Source organism: Hydra vulgaris, chromosome 02 (genome assembly GCF_038396675.1).
Source record: "Hydra vulgaris chromosome 02, alternate assembly HydraT2T_AEP".
Classification (NCBI taxonomy): domain Eukaryota; kingdom Metazoa; phylum Cnidaria; class Hydrozoa; order Anthoathecata; family Hydridae; genus Hydra; species Hydra vulgaris.
Window position 1 is genome coordinate 54,333,793 of NC_088921.1, and position 21,208 is coordinate 54,355,000.

Here is a 21,208-nt window from a genome sequence, read left to right on the forward strand (position 1 = left end):
AAAGTTTATAAGAATCTTCCGATCTTGGAAAAATTAATCAGTTCACTGAATATAAAAATAAGTTAAAATTCTTTTTAAATAGTTATTTTTATAACATTCTTTTATGGCCATTTGACTTCAACTGATTTTAGCTTACGTAAAACTTATTACAGGACTTATATTGCTAACTGACTTGTAATAATTTCTGAAGTAATTTATTCTGTATAAATATTTGTCAAATAAAAAATGTATTGGAATATCTAATAAAAAAAAAGTTGTCTCAATTATTCGATTAAGCATAGAATTAATTAATAAAGTAACGATAAAAACATAGGCATGAATAATATTTATAGACCATCATGTTAAAAATTAATGAAAAATGTTTTAAGGTGGATCCATGGTAAAAAAAATGATTTTTTTTTTATTAAAGTTTTTATCAGAAAAGCTACCTATCTTTTAGAAGAAGGTGACTTTAAATTATTGTTTACATTAAAAATCTGTTTAAAGCAATAAAACAATGTCAACTTTTGTTAACAATTGTCCATAGCAACGCGCATAGCAACCACAAATGGTTGTCAGTTTCTACATTTTATGTCATAAAAAATCTAAACAATCAATATCTGTGTTAATTAAAATATATCTACTATCTTTTAAAATATTCTGTTTTTATGTTTTTCTATTGTTTTACTCGTAGATTGCTCAATGAACATCTTAACCTTATTATTAACTTCTTTTGCATTTTTCTTCATTGTTTATTTTTTCGAATGTTGTAATCTTAGAACAACGATATCTTAAAATCCGCTCATAGATAAACGTTCAAATTTTCAGGAGTTGTTTATAATACTTTAAAGTAGTTCCTGAAGCAGGATCTTTAACAGAAATATTTTTTTTTATCGAAAAGTTTGTACTTTTCTGTCAACTTTTAGTCAAATTTTCGGATTATTTACTAATTTAACTGCCATTATGAAACAAAATAAAAGTATGAAATAATCCTGCTTCAGTCACTTTATCAATATGTTTTCTCTAATTTATAAAATTTGAAGCTTGATAGCATGAGCATTTTTCAAGCGACAGTTGTTTTAAAAAAAATCATGAAAAATCATGATTTTTTTGGCATTTGAGTCAAATATCTTCCTGGCAAAATTCAAACTTCAAACTTTTTATGTTGTTACTTGTAACATGTTTTGTTATATATTGTGTTCAATAAAGCTTGGTTTAAAAGAACTCTAAAAGGTGAGCCCTACTAACCTTAATGCAGGGAACATTTTTATTTTTTAATCTAACTTTTAATATTTTAATTTGAATGAAATTTATTTAAGGATTTAAAGTTTTATTAAAATTTTTTATCAGTTAGTAGAAATTTTATTCATATAAATTTACACCTTGTTTTATAAAGATTATTTAGCCTAAATTATTGAACATAATTTTTTGATGAAATTTTAATTGTATTTATAAATTTTAAACAAATTACGGTATTTTCGTTACCATCAGCGCAATTTCTGGCAAAACATCATATGACACAAGTATAAACATATTTAAATCCATTTTTTTTTTTGTAGGGGAGACCGGGGCTAATAATTTTTTTGTAATAAATATTTTCAATATTGTTAAAAATTAAAAAAAAAAAAAAAATAATTTTATAAAAATAAATATTTTTTTCCATAGTAAATGCTATGAGCCAACTTACCCCGTGTAAAATTTGTCAACTTACCCCGAAAGCTTTTTTTTTAATAAACAGTCTATAGATCCTGAAAAACGGCAGGTTTGAAAAAAATTCTGACTGGATATAGTAAACCAATTGTGACTGGAACTTTTACAATATTTTTTTTTTCATACGACTAAATATTTTCTTTGTAAAGTAAAACGGCCTTTTTACTTTACTTTACTTTACATTTTCCTTAAGGAAGCGATGTTCTAAAAGTTACGTTTTTGTCCAAAAAACGCATAAATCTCAATATCTCCCATGCGCATGCGCAAATCCTGACAATGCTACAGTGAATGATGAAATGATCAATAAGGAAGTTTCTGAGTAATTTTTGTCACTTTCTGATGAAAGGCTCTAAAGATATACGCAGTTCGTCAACTTACCACTGCGGCCAACTAGCCCCGGTCTCTCCTACTGTATTTTACAAAACAAAATTAAACATGTTTTAATTTGTATGAGCTTTATGGCTATAATCTTTTGACCGTTTTATTTGATGCCATTGATGCCAGTATGATAATTAACAATAATAGTTAATACGCATTATTATAAAATATTATTATGGCAATATAACCTGCACCGCATTACTAACATATTGCTAAAGAATATATTTTAAAGATATTACCTTTTTGATAAATACATTATTTTAATAATACATTTATCAAAACTAAATATGTGCTTGAAAGTTATTCGTTCGTTAAGTGACTGTTGATTTATACAACATTATATCGAACTAAAAGAAATAAAATAAAATATATGTACACTCCACTTCCCTCATACCTATTTTAGTCAGTCGGTGTAGTCACTACACTGTGACTGCAGCTATATCAGTTAATTTACGTAAGCATTGATTATTATTTTGTGAAACTTTAAAAAATATAAATAATAAACGAATAAAAGGTAATCCCACAGTTATGCAGCATAAAATATTTTTATTTTCGCGCTCTCGTTCGTGGAGACTTTTAAAGTATCATAAAACTAGAGCCGTACTGTAACTTTTTGGGGCACTGTGCTCTCTTTATTGAATTTTTTTTTATTGAGTTTTTTTTTTTTTTTGTATTTTTTTTTTTTTTCTGTTCTGTGTTTAATGCTAAATTCTACATATCGCCATTTATACGCTGCTGCGTATAAATGGCGAAATCTAGAACAAGAATTGATCATGAAGATGTGTTCAATAAAGAAAAACCCAGATGGCGAATAATTTTGAAATGTATGTGAACAAAATTTAGCTTTGATTACCGTATTCCTGTTTGTGCATAGTCAGATAATGATTTTGAAAGTAAGATTATCTTTATCGATGTAAAAAAACGTAAAGCGTGACAATTTATTACAAGGGGGAAGGGGGGAAAAGGTCCAAATTGTCAAAAATTGCGTGACGTCATTTATAGACGACTCTTAAAAAAATAAAATATGTGAATTATTGGACAAAACACTAGATCCATAGATTTACAAACAGAATTAAGACATAACAGCTAAATTTTATTGCGTATATCTACAGATTAAGTATTTATTTTGATCAGTATTTTTTATCTATTTAAAATAGATTTATAAACCACATTTAGTATTAAGGCCTAATTACTCATATATTATATCATTGGTAGCCATAAATAAAATCAATGATAGCTAGTACTTCAGGTCCGAATAAAATGCGCAAAAAGTCATATTTTAGGTCTTTCTATCAGGAACCTATTTTAAAAAAAACAGCAACGATTATTAAAATTTTTGCTTGTATATTTACAATTGTATTAATTTAAATTTATTTTAGTTAAGTTTTTTTTGTTCTATTGGAGCCTTTAATTATTAGAAGGTAATTTTTTTTAGGGTAGCTATTGATTAATAAGATAGTAAAGTGCATGTCAATTATTTCATTCATTTTAATTATTAAAAAATTTATCTGTGATGTTCATAGATTTTAAAAAATTATTAATAGGAAAAATTAATAATTTTTTTTTCAACTAGAATGCCCCATAGTTCATAAAATATATAGCTATATATTATTAATATCGAAAATAGTTTGTTATTATATTTACTACTTAATTTAAGTTTCATGTATAAAATAAGCATAGGCAATCAACTTTACTTCACCTCATGGTTGCATAAAGTGAATTTTTTTAAGTACTCAATGTATGATGTCAATGTTTCCAAAATTAAAAGTCAAAAAACAGTTAAATTGAATTGTTCTTTGTAAGTCAAGTAAAATTATTACTAGTCTGTTTAAAATCACTTATAGACTGCTAAAATTAAGCCTAATAAATATGAAATGTTTCTTATGTAAAGTAAAAACTTTTAAATAGACACAATTTTTACTTGTAAAAACATGATCCATTTGTAATATCAATCCCATAGTATTACCACAATTATATGATATTATGCAATTTAAAACAAAATATATTTTTAGGCAGTTGTTCCAAAACACTTTTTAGTTTAAGAGTTATCAACTTGTATTTGTAGTTAACTTAATAATAATAAACATAAAAAAAAAAAAAATAATAATAACAATAATATTGATAATAATAAATTCTTTTAAGGTCATCTCTAACGCATGTAATATAAATATAAAACATCAGGTTGGTGAAGTACATATTGTTCTATTAAAGTTGTTTCAAACAGTTATACAAAGATATTCTCCTAACTCCTAATTGTTAGAGCCATTTTTCAATTTGAGACGTTAGATGTTGTTGTACTGCAAAGATTTTTTTTTGAGTTTTTTTGTTTTTTAGTTTAATTTTCAGTTTAATTTTGAATTTGTTGCATTAGGCAGGATTTTCAATTGAAAAACCTGCCTAACAAGTTTATGAAAGAAAAAAAAAAATAACATCTATAAGTATACATTATTACACTTCAAATTTGTTATTTTTTGTGATTTTGTAAAAAGCAATGAAAAGTACTTTCACAATTAATCTAGTACTTTTAATATATAGGTGGCATTTTGGTAGCAATTTTAGCAAATGAGAAAAAGCACTTATCATATATTTCTAGCTTGAGTATATCATTTTGAAAATTATTACATATTCCAAACTATTGTGACATTTGCACACAAAAAAAATTAAAAGATAAAAATATATATTTAATTTATTCAGGTCCCCTAAAATATGATAAAAATATTTTTGTTATAATTGTTCTTTAAGAAAATCATAATAGTATGCATATTGGTTTAAGTCTCAGCTTCTAATTGTTAAAACAAAGAAAAATCATGCACAGAAATGAAAATACCCTACTGGTAACATCTAATCTAGTACAACCTGGCATATGAATTGCTGCATTAAAGCAATATCTTTTCTAGGCTAGGGCTTGGACAAGGCTTAACTACCTCGGGGTTCATAGTTGAGTAAAGATTAGAGATAGTGCAGTCAACTTTATACGTTATTTTTGAAGGCCTACGCTCTTTATTTCAAGTAACTTTAAGGGTACTACAATGTTCTATCTTTGCTTCTGTATTGTTTTCTGTATTGGTTCTATCTTTGCTTCTGTATTGTTTTTATCTACAATAAGAATTTTCATGAAAATTTTACATCTAAAGTGCCTCTATTAGCTGATAACTCAACTTTATACTCTTGTCTGGACAAAATATCTTCATTTTTTGATTGCTTACAATATTATTAAAAAATATCACAATATTGTTGGCATTCCTATATGATGAATAACAATCCCCTTACTCTCAGACAAAGTCTAAAAGTATGTTGTAAATGTAATTAGACTTGCTTTATCTGCCAAGCTTGAGCCACTTTCCCATTGTTCTTAGGTTGCATTTCTTTCTTTTTTTACAAATACAATCATGGTCAATGCTCAAACAAGCTATCATCTCTATTATGATAAACCAAAACTCATTCTTACTGGGTTTTTTATTCAACAAGTTGCATCCTTTTACTGTATCTGTCCCTTCATGCTATAAAAACTTTTATCAGTTCAAGTTTTAAAAGACATCTTTAAAGAGTTTAATATATAATTAAATAAAAACTTCTGTTATGGATTTAACTTTTTATTGTTTGAATTAATTTTTACACAATATTTCAAACGAATATAGATGCCCTCGTTATTAAGTATAATATTTATATATATATGTATATATATATAAATATATATATATATATATAAATATATATATATATATATATATATATGTATATATATATATATATATGTATATATATATATATATATATATATATATATATATATATATATATATACAGGGCTTGAGATGAAGCGAGCGCATTCGCGCTCCGCTCGTAAAACGTGCCTGTAAACGGTATTTTCAAACGTTCTAGGCGCGATAAACAACGCGCGTTCAGCTTATAACGAGTGCAGAAAATAACGCTTGTCTAATAGTTCAAGATTATTTTTTTAATTTCATAAAATATTTAAAAAAGATTTTTTATTAAAGATATTCTGTTATCAAACAACTGATATAAAATATAAAAAGCACTACGTCGTTCTCTTTTGCACTAAAGTAATGAATGAGCAGTTTAAAGTCGTTAATCGTCACTAATTTCAATAATGGAATGTGCACGTGGAAACACAATGTGAATACAAAAATGCGCAAATAAGATAAGAATAGAAAATTAGAAAACCATTATAAGAAAATTTAAACCGTGGAGTATTTTTAATCTTGTGAAAATATCAAGTAAAATTTATTTGATTTATTGTTTATTATTAAAAACAATAAATCAAATAAATTCCACAAGTATTCCACACATCGTTTATAATAAAAATAAATATTAATAATAGAGTAATTTTTAAAATTAGTTTTTGTTCATAGTATAGATTTTTTATTAACTATTATTTATTTTAACTCAAATTTAAAACGATTCTGTTCTTTAGAATGTTCACAATTAAGGACATTCGAAAAGAAAACTAAGTAATGATGTCAATATTTACTAAATGAAAAGTTATTATTCTTATTTATTATTATTTTAAATTATTCTTGTGTTATATTTTTAAGATAAAAAAACGTAATTTAAAAAAGAAATTTTAGAGAAAAATTAAATAATTAATTTGAATAAAAAATATCAAGAAATATAAAAACCATTAACCGTTAATTAAGTTTACAGAGTAACATTGTAAAATACATATATTAAAACAACGAAGCAAAACTAAGTCACTAAATTATACTTCAATACTAAATCAATAAGAAGTTGCGTTTTTGTTTGATTTTTTTTTTTTTCTCGACGTTATCTCGAGCGCACATAATCACGCTCGATGAAAATATATTCTAATTTTACGAGCGCGATATAACACGCTTGACGATTTTCTTCATCACAAGCCCTGTATCTATATATACATAAATATATATATATATATATATATATATATATATATATATATATATAAATATATATATATATATAAATATATATATATATATATATATATATATATATATCTATATATATCTATATATATATATATATATATATATATATATATATATATATATATATATATATATATATATGTATGTATATATATATATATATATATATATATATATGTATATATATATATATATATATATATATATATAAATATATATATATATATATATATATATATATATCTATATATATCTATATATATCTATATATATCTATATATATATATATATATATATATATATATATATATATATATATATATATATATATATATATATATGTATGTATATATATATATATATATATATATATATATATGTATATATATATATATATATATATATATATATATCACTTTCAACGTTCAACAGAAGATGGAGGGCATGATAAACACTTCTGAACTATTGGAGCTAATTGATTGAAGTTGTTTCCATTTGCTCCCCACCATACTATAGGACTATCTTGTTACATGATAATGCCTTGGCTCAATTAAATTAAAGCTTTATTTTTCAATTTTAAATAATTTTTGCTTTCTGTTTCTCTTGGAACTTCAGATATTGTGTTTTCAATTAAAGTGTTTTTATTTTTAATAAAATTTTCAAAGCATTTTTAAAAATTGAAATCTAGATTTATTGTACTTGATGACAAACTGACCTCAGGTTGAAATCCCATATGATTTTTTTGTTGAAGACTTTTTGAGCAATCTACAAACCATTTAATAATATTTTCAAAGTAACTGTCAGTTTCTTCATTTGGAAAAAAATTATTTTTATACCTTGGATCTAAAAATGTGGCTAAAATTAGATTTTTTTCATTTAAATTTTTTTCAAATCTTTCATTCGCTGCATTTTTATATTCTTTTAAAGTTGTCACTAATCCTAAAACCAAGGGAGATTTTTTAGCTTGAACCATCATGGTTTTTATAACTTGTATGGTTGGAATTAGCAGATAATTTTATAACTTGTACGGTTGGAATTAGCAGATAAAATAGCAGATGCAATTGCTTCACACTCACTTAACAAATTTGTTATATCATTAAACATTTTTAAAAGTTGTAATAATTTTGCTAAAATAATCCATTCATTGTTTTCCAGTGACTTTAGTTTAGAGTTGTCATTTTCACAACAAAATGGGATCAAAGCATGCTTCTGTTCAAAAATTCTTTCAAACATAAAATATTGACTATTCTATCTTGTTGTCTTGTTTGTTATGTCTTTTTTGACCCTAATTTCTGGCACTTGATAATGAGTTTGATATTTTTGATAAGCTTCAAAAGAAGATGGCAAATTATTAAAATGGGTTACTATGTTTTTACAAGTTGTAGATATATTTTTAATATATATCTGTCAAATACAGCTTCATTCAATACAAGTTGTAAAGTGTGTAAAAACGCAGCAAATTGTTGTAACCTGCCTCTCTTATTCCTGCTGCCATACTAGTTGCATTATCTCTAACTGCTAAATGTACCTTTGAAGTTGGAATAAAAAAGTCATTCATAGAACTTTGGATTGCTTCACTTATATTTTTGGCAGTATGCGATACATTGAGTTGGCAAACTTGAAGAATTTTTAATAAAATTCATTAGTTAGCCAATGAGCTGTCAAGTTAAGAAATGAGCATTTTCCATTGGTAGATGCCCATCCATCAGTTGTAAATGAAATGTATGAAGCATCATTTATTTCTTTTTGGACATTTTGTCTGACTTTGTTGTATATATTTTGAAAAACAGAGTTTTTAATATATTTTCTTCTTGGAATGTAATAGAACATAAATGGTTTAGCAATCTTTAAAATCCGATGTCTTCTACTATAGAAAAAGGTTGAATATCAACTGCAATCATTTCTGCAATATATTTATTAATTAGTTTAGACCTTTGATCATTAATGTTCCAGGGCTTTTTTCCCACAGTTCAAACAAAGTTTGTTGAAAATGTTTTGAGCAACTTGCATCAGTTGACTTGATTTTCTTGAATACATTTTGTTCACTTTCTGCTCTCCTTTTGTTTTCTTCTTCGTTAACTTTCAACTCTTTGCTTGCTATATCTTTATGTTTTGTATTAATGGAGACAAACATATTTGTTGTTTGTTGATTTTTTTTCTTTGTTACTTCTTGTAATCTTCAGTTTGCATGTGCTACATATTGCAATTGAAGCATCTTTAAGAGAAATGGTAAAATATTTCCACACCCAACTGCATGATTTTATTGGAATACCTTTTCCAAACAAAGCTGCTGCCATTCTGAATATATATTTAATTCTGCAACTTTATTAACTTATTAGTAATTTAGAATTTCAATTTAAAATATCACAATACTAATGCTAATTGTTTTGTTTATAACTCAATAGAAAATATGAAAATGATAATTGTAATTTATTTACATTGTTAAACAAGTTAATAACATTGATTCATTGCAATGCCTTCACAATTGGTCACCAAATCTTTAGAGGTTTTTTAAAAGGACTTAATAAACAAACAAAAAATGAACAACAAAGTTTATTAACAACAGAAAATTATAATGAAATTAAAACTTTTTTCAAGTATATAAATGACAACCATTGATTTTACTGAAGGGAATCAAAAGTAGCTTATCAAAAACAATTAAAATATTATAGACGCTTTTTCAAAATAATTCAGTCTAAAATATATCAAATGTTATAAACATTTAGTATTTTCAAAATACATCCTGGTTGTGTGCAACAAAATATTTTTTAAAACTCAGATTTTTTTAACCAGTCAAACTTAACTGGCAAGAATATGTTTTCTTAGGTCAAAACAGTAGTTTTGATCCTTTGGAGGGATCATTGACTGTTGACTGCCTGTTATTTTGCTCGCTGTATGTATGTGTAATTATAATTATAATTTATATAATACATTATATAAATTATACCTGACGCTTAAATGTACTAGTAAAATTGTAAATAATGGTTTTTAAATTGGTTCATGTGTTTAAGTTATTAAATTCTTTTTAGGTAAAAACTAGTAAAATAATTAATGAGGAAACTTGTTATATTTATTTGTTTTTTAGAAAATTTGGTAAATTTTTTATTTATAATTAAGAATGTTATATAATTGTCAATATTCAATATTCTTTTAGGAAAGATGATAGAGTCTGTTGATGATTCTAATATAAATGATAAAAATAATCTTTTTGGGTATCGAAATGATTTACAAGAGGTAGAGGTATGTCTGTTAATTGATTTAAAATTATGAGACAAAGAAAAAAATTATAACTATGTAACAAGTAAATAAAGTAAATTTCCGATTACTCAAACCTCCAAGGGACCAAGGAAAATGGTTTGACTTAGTGAGTGTTTTACTAAAATGAATTCCTGTTAAGTAGAAGTTTAGCTGATATGAGATATTAGTTTGAGTTATGGCATTTTTTCTTTATTTAATGCTTAAGTATACACATTAAATTTACACCATTATACTAATGTTTCAATGGATTGTATTTACACAGTACAGTAAAAAAATGACATTGAAAAAATTTAGTAACACAATGACTTCCTTATTATTTGGTAATAAAATTATGTCTGAAAATTTAAAAGTTCATTAAACTATAAGATAGTTGTTTTTAAATTGTTTTATCATGATATAACTTTTAACAGTTTCATTCAGGGTTGGAAAAAAATCCAACCTGAACGGGTTTTTTTGGGTTTTATGGTTTTTTTAAAAAACTGATCAAAATTCCAAATTTTTTTTTTAAATTGTATGTGTATAGTAATTTTTTTTTTTATTTCAAAAATTCACCTCCCTATTGCTCCAGTGTCCACTTCAGGAAGCAACTTTTTTTAAAAAGTATTAACTCTCAATCCTTAACTTAGAACAAAACATTAACATTTTTACTAACAAACAACATTAACAGCCAACATTTTTAAACAAAGGTGCTGTGTGGAGAAACAGATTGAGCACAGTAATTTCAGAGGGTGCAGAGGTGATTTGAACCTCAACTTCGATTGTGAGCCGCATTTTATCACAATAAAAACTATTATGACAACTAAGTTATTCAAAATGGTAAGACAATATAAATGTTGCTAACTAGTTTTTATACAAACATGTTCAACAATACTAACATGTATTTTTAAAAAGTGGTAGGAATAATGATTAGCCCATTTCGGGTGACATTAAACGCTTTAAAATGTATTTGCTTTTTAAATTATGGATAGATTTATTTTGCAAGTGGATTTGTGCCTAAGGTTTGATTGTTCTTAAGAATATCTAAATTGGGTTTGTTAAGAACCATTATGGTGTCTTTACCACCAGGTTCTTTATTTTTTCACTGAAGACTTTTTATAACCTCACTTTTGCAACTGAATCAACATATAACAATATATAGCTCTATTGTGTGTGTTTCTTCACTTTTTAGTAAACTTAGTACTAATGTTCTTTTTCACTCAGCTGTTGATAGTCACCCCTGTTGATGGTGCATGTTGTAAACTTGTAGCTGATATAAAAGTTTTAAAACCTGTAGAATAGACAGATGAGCATATTATCATTGTCACCAATAAACCTTGCCTTGTGAAATGCATACAAGTTTGCAATATGTTCTCTCATTAAATGAGCAAACATGTTGCAAACCTGCAAATAACAGTTTACTAATGTGTTTTTTTTAAGTATAATCGACAGTATATATTTTTTAATTTATAATATATAAATTGTTTAAGTGTACATTTTTTATAATAAACCTTATTAAAAATAAAAATTGTTTTTTTTTATAAATGATGACATTCTGCGATAACAAAACTCTCTTTAACAAATTTTAATATAATAATAATTCAAGTTAATACATGAAAAGATAAACAAAATTTTATTGAAAAAGAAAGCAAAACACTTCTAATGAATTTTTATAATAAGAATTAGTAAACTTTTTTTTTTTTTTAAATGTTTAATGTTTGAAAAATTAAAAAAAAAAAAGTATAAATGTCACAACAAAGAATAAAATGGTTTTTTAAGGCTTAAATTAAATAGACTGAGTATTTTAGTTAGATGAGTTTTGTTTTTGATGGGTTATATATATATATATATATATATATATATATATATATATATATATATATATATATATATATATATATATATAATATATATATATATATATATATATATATATATATATATATATATATATATATATATATATATATTGAACCCTTAGATGTTGTCCGAAAGTTTTTTCCATATTTTGTTGACAAAAAGTAAAAATTAAAATGCAAGACCAGAATTTTTTTTTTTAATAATGATAGACTGCCTGCCCCAACCAAACCCTCAGTCGATGTAGCAGCACTCCCTTGCGGGTCAGGCTATTTGTCAGTCGATGTAGAAGCACTCCCTTGCGAGTCAGGCTATTTGTCAGTCGATGTAGCAGCACTCCCTTGCGAGTCAGGCTATTTGTCAGTCGATGTAGCAGCACTCCCTTGCGAGTCAGGCTATTTGTCAGTCGATGTAGCAGCACTCCCTTGCGAGTCAGGCTATAAGATAGTCGATGTAGCAACACTCCGCGCATGATTTACAGTAAAAAAAATAAAAATAAAAACATTTTATTAAAAAAAATAAAAATAAAAACATTTTATTAAAAAAAATAAAAATAAAAACATTTATATTGTTAAAAACATTCAGAATGTTTTTAAAAACATTCTGAACATTCAAAGACAACAAACTATAGATCTATATAGATCTATAGTTTGTTGTCTTTGGGAAGAGCGGAAGGAAAAAAGTGATTCTTACGCCAAAACATACGTCACTTTTAATTACTTTTGACTTTCGTCCAACATTTTCGTGTTGGTTGAAAGTCAAAACCATTAATTTAATTACAAATTAATTATTATATAAAAAAAACCACAAAAACACAAATTTAATTGACCAGAATGTTTTTAAAAACATTCTGAATGTTTTTAACAATATAAACAATGTTTTTATTTTTATTTTTTTTAATAAAATGTTTTTATTTTTATTTTTTTAAATAAAATGTTTTTATTTTTATTTTTTTTGCTGTAAATCATGCGCGGAGTGCATGAAAAGGTCTCAGCCTAATTCAACATCAGCAGATAAATATTTGAAAATTGATAAGTTTTTCACACAAACAAGCCTCAAAGAGAAAGATTTATTTGATCTGCAACTTGGTAGATTTATATACAGTACAAATTCTAGCTTCAGAACAATTGAACACAAAGAATTTAAAAAATTTATCAATATGCTTCATCCAGGATACACTCTACCTTTTAGAACTCAAATTGGAGGAGAAATATTAGATAGGGTTTACACAGAAGAAATTAAAAAATGTAATGTATTGAGTGGGAAAAGATACAAGATCCAGCCATCTAAAGACATGTAGCCATGTCTTTAGATGGCTGAAGTAATGTACATAATGAACCTGTAGCTTGTATCTCTGTAATTACAGATAAAATTAACATTTTAGTAGAAACAATCAACACTTCTGGTTATTCACATACTGGTGAATATCTTACACAATTAGCAAGCGAAGCAATAGATTCTGTGAGATGTAAATTTGGATGCACAGTAAAAAGCTTTGCGACTGACAATGCAGCTAATATGAAATCAATAAGACAAGTACTGTCATCTGAAAGAGATATTGTCATAACTTATGGGTATGCTACTCATATGCTAGATCTTTAAGTAAATGATCTTAACATTGAAAATGTGAGTAAGCATGTTACACAAATAATAAAATATATAAGAAATAATCATCAAGCTGGAGCAATTTATAAATTAAGTGGAGGAAAAAAATTGCCACTTCCTACTGAAACTCGCTGGAATTCTGTGTGATTCACTTGAAAAATATGTCAGCAACTGGAGCATCATTTTCACAATGTTTGAAAAAAATAAAGACTTAGATCCCATGATTAGTAAAAAAGTAAGTGATATACAGATAAAGCGAAACACAGAAGATTTATTAAAAATATTAAAACTAATTGCAGGAGCTTTAGATAAGTTGCTAAGAGATCAAACAAAAATAAGTGACACTGTTGAAAATTTTAAAGATTTGATAAACAGTTTATTATTTTTAACAAACAAAAAAAAAAAAATTGAATCTAGATACCTTCAGACTGTCAGTGATGCTCAATTCCTGGCAAACACAATAGATCCTAGATATTTTGGATGATCTTTCTGAAAATGAAAATGAAGCTGCGATGAATTTCGCAGATAAAGAGTTCAAGAATTTGTTACCAATAATATTCAAATTAAAAGCCAAATCTGCCCCATTCAATAAAAGCTATTTGTATAATGAATCTGTTTTAAAAAATATATCACCAATAGAATGGTGAAAATCTTTAAAAATTGTGGATTGTAACATAATGGATATTGAAGGTTTAAAAATCCAAAGAATTTTTTCAACTTTTGGCCTTGTTCATTCTAAGTTAAGAAACCAATTGGGGGTTGAAAAAGCAGCAAAGCTTGTATTTATATATAGAACATTAAACAATGATGTATTGAATAACTTTGGTGAAATATTACAGTAATATTGATAAAGAATATAGTTTAAAATAAAATGTGTTATGCTTCTCAAATAAAATGTTATGCTTTTTTTTAATTTAAAAGGGTAACTAAATACGGCATTTAATAAAAATCTAATTTTAACCAAAAAAAACCATGGTTTTTTTGGTTTTTTCAAAAAAACCGATGGTTTTTGGTTTTTTTCAAAAAAAAAACGTTTATTTTTGCAACCCTATGCTTGATACCTATCAAAACTTGAAGCTGGTGTAGTTGAGAAAGATGGCAATCGGTGTGTAGTTGGAGTAAGTGCTGCGGCGGCTGTTGAAAATGATGAAGCTGTATCTGAGCAAGATGGTGTAGGTACTGTGGAGGCTGCTAAAGTTGGTGAAAGTGGATTAAATGTTTGTGCGATTGCTAATGATTTATGTTGTTTTTATTAAGTAGGAATAAGCCAGTGTACTGGAAATCAGCAATTGCATGCAAGTGTGTAAAACATTTACCACTCTTGTACAGCAGTTTGAGTAATGGTGGAAAATTTTGTCTAAATTTTTACATTTTGAGTCTTTGTAATACTTTGTAAGAATTTCTTTCCAAGCTTGTTTGGTATGACAACAGACACCTCTATCCAATTGTTGTAGAATATATGAAGAATGCTCTCGTAACAAATCAAGATTATATTGTGTTTTTTGCACAGCAATACCGCTTCCAAAGTTATGTGAGTTGTATGTCCATCTAATACTAAAATATGAATACCACCAATTTGCTCAGTTTTGGGTATAAATACTTCTTTCAGCCATTCAATAAAAGTATCATGCTCCATCCAACCTGATTTTAAAATTGAATATTTGGTGTCAACTGGACCAACTCTTGCCCAGTCAGGACAAAGGTTTCTTTTGGCTTTGAATATCACAAATGGTAGTGCAAACTGCCCATCAGCGTTGCAGCAATTGTTTACAGTGTAATGAATTTTTTCATTGTTGCCAGTAAGTTTAAATGCATGTCTTGTCCCTTTTTGACACACTACGGTTGCTTTGCCTTGATCTCCCAAAAATTCCAAATATGCGACCCAGAAGTTATACCAGTCTGTTGATATTGCTTGGCAACGCATTCAAAATAACGATCAATTATTTCTGACGCACAAGAAGTGGTTCTTTTGAATGCTAAGTTATCCGCTTTTCTTGTTGAAATTTCTTATGACCATCTCTTCATAAAGGAATAAAACCAGTTTTTACCAGGCTTGCCATTTTTGAATAAGTGCAATTGATTTTCGCGTTTAAGGTAGCCACATACAAGTTCTAGGATTTCATTTGGGTTAAACCATAACCCCAGTCACCAAGTAATTGGAACACATGCACCATAAATCTTTCTGTTTCATTTGAGAGTACCGTTGTTGTACCTGAGCCATGGAAGCCTTTGTTGTTGTTACTTTTGCGATCTTTGAGCGTTGAGACTGGAATGCTATTTTTGAATGCAGCTTTTCTCAGTGATGTTTTATTTCCTTTCATATCAGTTAATGTGGCTAGTATATGGTCTTTCTTGTAAACTTTTGTTTTTTTAATTGACATGTTAAAGTGAGTGAGTTAAATTGAATTGAGTGAGTGATGATTATATTGAGAAATAATGTAATAATTGGTTTTTAATGAATAAGAGTCTATTATATTAACAAATAACATTATATTTCATTCATAATAAAACCGGAATTAACACTAAGTTAAGTAGATAAAGATAGGCGCTTAGTCACTTGCGAAAAACTAAACTAAGTAATTAATCGAGTTTGCGGTTTTATCAGAAAAAAAGAGTTTTTTCTATTTTTTTATTTAACTTTTTGTTCCAGCTGCATAAAAATTATAATATCAGAATTAAAATTAAATTTCCAACAAGATAGTGCTAAAATTATTTTTATATCAGTTTCGGTTCAAGCGCTGTTGTGTTCGCAACAATAAAAAATATGTATATCATTTTGACTCCCCGTTAAAGTTGTATAAAAAAAGAAAAAAATGGAGTTGAATTGGCATATAATTTTATCAATTCGAATAGAGGAGATTATTCTGTATTTGAATCTATTTTTATTTTTTTCATAGCCATATTCGTTTAGTTTTTATTTGATAATTTTTTTCAGTGTGCGGAATGATATGGTGTACGGTTTGACCTGGTTTTACTCTATATGATTTAATTTAAAACTAATCTAATAAAAATATATCATTTTTTTCTGGGAAAAATTTATATAATTTAAATTAGATTTAAAAAATTTATAATTTAGTTTTGATTTGGTATATAATTTAGGTTTGACAGTTAAGTTAATGCTTGTGTTTAACTTAACTGTCAAATTTGTTTAAAAATATTACTAAATATGATTCAATATTTAAATTCTATTTGTTCTTTAAAAAAAATTAGCTCATTTTTATCGCACTTGTTTTTTCGGTTTTCATTCCTAAACATTTTTTTTTACTCAAAATTACATTTTAAATAAACGGCTGTATCAAAAATTTGCACAAACTTAAGTTAAACTTTTTTTTTTCAATGCAAATTAAATTGCAGCGATTATTTTTTAATAAACTATATATAGAGTGATATAATTTTAATAAATGATGTTTGGAAAAATAACCTTTGCTTTCACAACAGAATCATTAATAAAATAATAAACTTTTAATAAATGTAAGTTTAAAAAAAGTAAATGTAATTCTTATATTTACTACTTGCTAAGTTTTTTTAAATAAAAAATCATTTGTAGTTGCAAAACCACAATTAGAAATTTTTGTAGAGAAAATGTAGAGAAAAGAAAAAAATTTGTTAATATCAAACATTTAAAAAATTTAATATTAACTTTTAGGGGTCGTCCATAAAGTACGTACGCCAAAAATTTTGAAATTTGACCCCCCCTCCCCCTGTTGCCATGCGTACTTTTATGTCCCCACCCCCCCTTAAAAGTACGTACGTTTCTCAAATACCCCCCCCCCCAAATATCCCCCCCCCCATCCCTCTTTTATTTTTGTTTTCCTAATAAAAAAGTTTAATTAAAAAAAAAAAAGACGGAGGGTACCTTAGATACTCTATACGACCCCAAAGCTCTTTGTTTGCGCATTTTAAAAACGTCTTTAAGTATATATGCAAATAATAATTTAAATAAATTTAAAATTATGTAAAGGTTGGTGCGTATTTGGGCGAAAGGTTAACGCGGCAGCAATAGTCGTCGGAGATCAAGGTTTGATTCCTGGTGAAATCCATGTAAAACTTTTTTTTTTTTAATAACGAATCAAATGTAAATAAACTATACTTAAGGCGGATGTTTTTTTCAGGCACCCCTCTTTAGTAAGATCTGATCACCCTCTTTAAAAAACGAGTCTAAGGTGAGATCAGTAATATTGAAAACAAAGGGTAAAACCCAGTGGGAGAGGGCAACAGCAAATTTTGTGCCCTTTTGCTAATTAAAGAAGCTTTTTATTTTAGCAAAACCTAGCGGTCAAATTTGGAAGATTTTAAGACGCCATTGACACGTTTTTTTGGGGGTGACTCCGTCGCATCAATTACGGCCCTCAGGTCTTACTCAGGGCCAGTATATAAGGGGTGGCATGTGTGCATGGGCCCCCTCAGAATTTTTTGATGTTCCAGATAGAAGACTTTCACACATCGTGCAAACTTAAGTTTGTTAATATGCCAAATGAGGTGGGCTTGCAAAAAATTTGGATGGCGGAGGCCTGAGAACAATAAGCCCTAAAGCGTTTGCCTCCCCCCTTCCCTGCCCAAATGCGAGGGAAATATGTAGCAAAATTTTTAACTTTAACATTTAAAACTAAATTTAAATTTATCGACAGATTTTAATTTTTGTAGAAAAATATTGCAAATTACAAAAAAGTTATGACCATGCAAAATTTACATCCCTCTTATTTTGGGGGTCGGGAGGGTAAGCATTTTAAGGCTTTTTATTCACAGGCCTCCGCCATCCCGATATTTTGCAAGGCCTCCTCATTTGGCATATGTATAAACAAACTTAAGTTAGGAGTTTGCACGATGAGTGAAAGTGTCCTATCTGGAACATCAAAAAATTCTGAGGGCGCCCAGACATGTGTGTGCATAGAGGAAAACTATACCCTCTACTCGATATACCATACATCTTTTTATGTTGGCAAACTAGAATCTTTAGTCAGAATGTAACTTTTCTATTGATTAGCTGGTTAATTGTGATAAATTAGAAAATCGAAGTACATACTTTTAAATTGAACCCCCCCCCCCTCCCATACGCTTTCGTACGCTTTTTGAAGACCTCCCCCCCTCCCCCCTATGAGCGTACGTACTTTATGGACGACCCCTTATTATTTAATATTAAAAGTAATAATAAAAATAGTAATAATAAATATTTAATATTATAGTAATAATAAAAAAGAAGTTAAATAACATTTAATTTGTTTTGCTGTAATTAATATTATTGCAGTAATTTAAAAAAGCTAATGTCTTAAAAAAGTAAAGAGAATTTTATAACGTTTAATTCACATCAGGCAACTTAATTGCGTTAAGCATTTTTTATTTAAAACAAGGCCTGATATATATATAAACATATGTATATATATGTGTGTGTATATATATATATATATATATATATATATATATATATATATATATATATATATATATATATATATATATATACATATATATATATATATACACACACATATATATACATATGTTTATATATATAATATATATATAAATATATATATATATATATATATATATATATATATATATATATATATATATATATATATATATATATATATATATGTATGTGTATATATATATGTATATATATACATATATTTATATACATATATTTATATATATATATATATATTTATAAATATATATATATATTTATATTGGTTTCCCTGTATCATAATTTGATGAGCTTTCATTTAAGATTAAATAAAATATTACATTTAAGGCGATTTGATAAAAAAACCTCACGCACAAAATGATTTTGAGAATTTTATTTATTAGCTTTTCGGCCAAATTTGAAGTCACTGATTAGCAGATACAAAATTAAACACAAGCTGTCACATGCATACAATATATAGGATCATCAAACGCACAAGGAAGTCAAATATTCACGATAATGTCATTAGAGAGGATGAATCTCAGTGGGAGGTTGTCCTTGTTGCGGCAGGAGTTTTTCAATTCTTGCATAACTTTGATGGCAAGCTTGCAGCACTGGTTGTTTCAAGTAATGTTGTTTGGAGAGTCATCTGTTTTTCAGTGAGTTTTCAAGCAATTGAGAGCTTTTGGGTAGTCATTAAGAGCTTTAGATAGTTCTTCAAAGTCTTCAATGCAGAACAATTGACTGCTGAACCAATGGTCAGCCCATGAGTAAGAAATGAATGAACAGATTTTACGCAACCTGATCCGGGTTTCTGGCATCAGAATAAACGCAAGAAGGACTAGAATGACACAAGAGCTCCAGCGTGCATTGCTGATATTTGGGATTTGTTTGAAATTCACAAAGGGGATCTCATTCCTCTCAGTTAAGTGATGGAATACACGAGTGAGGTGGTAGAGAAACTTGCTGAAGGCTGCTTTCAATTTATCGTAATTGCTCATCAAATTCTGCACAATAAAATACTCAATGTTTGGTGATTTAGTCGACCCATGGAGCTCATCATCCATGACAACACGAAGAACGCGGTCTAGTACAACTGATGAACTTGGGTTTGGAGTGATCTTTCTCTTCGAACATTTGCTGCAGCCGAACAACAATGCCTGTTTTCTTGCCGGTATTCACGTTTGTTGTGTTGGCAACAATCATCACAACTGATCCCCAACTTAACTGATCAACTTAATTTCTTTCTTCTTGAGGAATTTGATTCATTCTTGAGGACCACGGCCTGATATTCAAAGCCCTGAATGTGTTTGCCGTCAAAGTGTATGCTCAAATGAGTTCGTGCTACTTTCGGAACAATCAAGTAGCGCTAAGCTGGTAATTGTGGACACATTCACTTCCATTGCCCACCTTCACTTGAATGGGTGGATGGTATTGGCACTAGCAGGTTTGCCTGTAAAATAACCAGTGTGACCTTTGCTCTCAATTTTCAGCTTGTAAAGGTTCTCATCCTCTTTGCACAACCATTCGCCTTTTATCTTGGTCATGTCAAACAGTTCATTCAATGAATCAAAGTTTTTTTTTTTTCTGCAATTGAAGTCTTTCTGAAGTTTTGCTAGTTTCGCACAAATGGCTTGATCAGATACATACAGGAAGTTCAACGTTTTGCCCCATAGGTCTTTAAGCTGTACAGCAATTAAACCAATTCTCTCTCTCAGTTCTTTGGAAGTGGATTCAAGAAATTTGAAGCATCCAATCAGGTGTTTTTTCAGGGGCATGCGACTCCGTTCGCTCAAGGATGCTTCATAAATTGCTATGTTGCCTCTTCTTGATAGCGCTTGAAACTGGACTAAGTTCTTTGTCCAGGTTTCCTTGTTCTTCTCCCTGTTAAAAGAGTTCTTCTTGAACGACATGTTGTCTTCTACTCAGCAACTGAAATTGGAAAGGCCTTAACGTCAATATTAATTACATAACAAATTAAAGAAACTGTTATTAAGTTTTCAATTGAACTGTTATTGTTAATATATTTTATTTCAAAAGAAGCAAATATTGATTATAGAAAATAAAAAAGGCAGACACTAATAAAGTATTCTATGCTCAATTATAA

The 21,208-nt window shown here is 27.6% G+C and overlaps 1 protein-coding gene across 1 annotated transcript in view; it reads left to right on the forward strand.

The window, feature by feature from the left end:
- The first annotated feature begins 3,320 nt into the window (after positions 1 to 3,320).
- LOC100201904 (vacuolar protein sorting-associated protein 52 homolog) overlaps positions 3,321 to 21,208 on the forward strand; it is a 41,580-nt gene continuing 23,692 nt past the window's right edge. The window contains exons 1-2 of the mRNA XM_065791393.1: positions 3,321 to 3,488; positions 10,150 to 10,235. Of these exons, the coding sequence (XP_065647465.1) occupies positions 10,155 to 10,235 (81 nt within the window). The 5' untranslated portion in view covers positions 3,321 to 3,488; positions 10,150 to 10,154. The remainder of the gene's footprint in view (positions 3,489 to 10,149; positions 10,236 to 21,208) is intronic.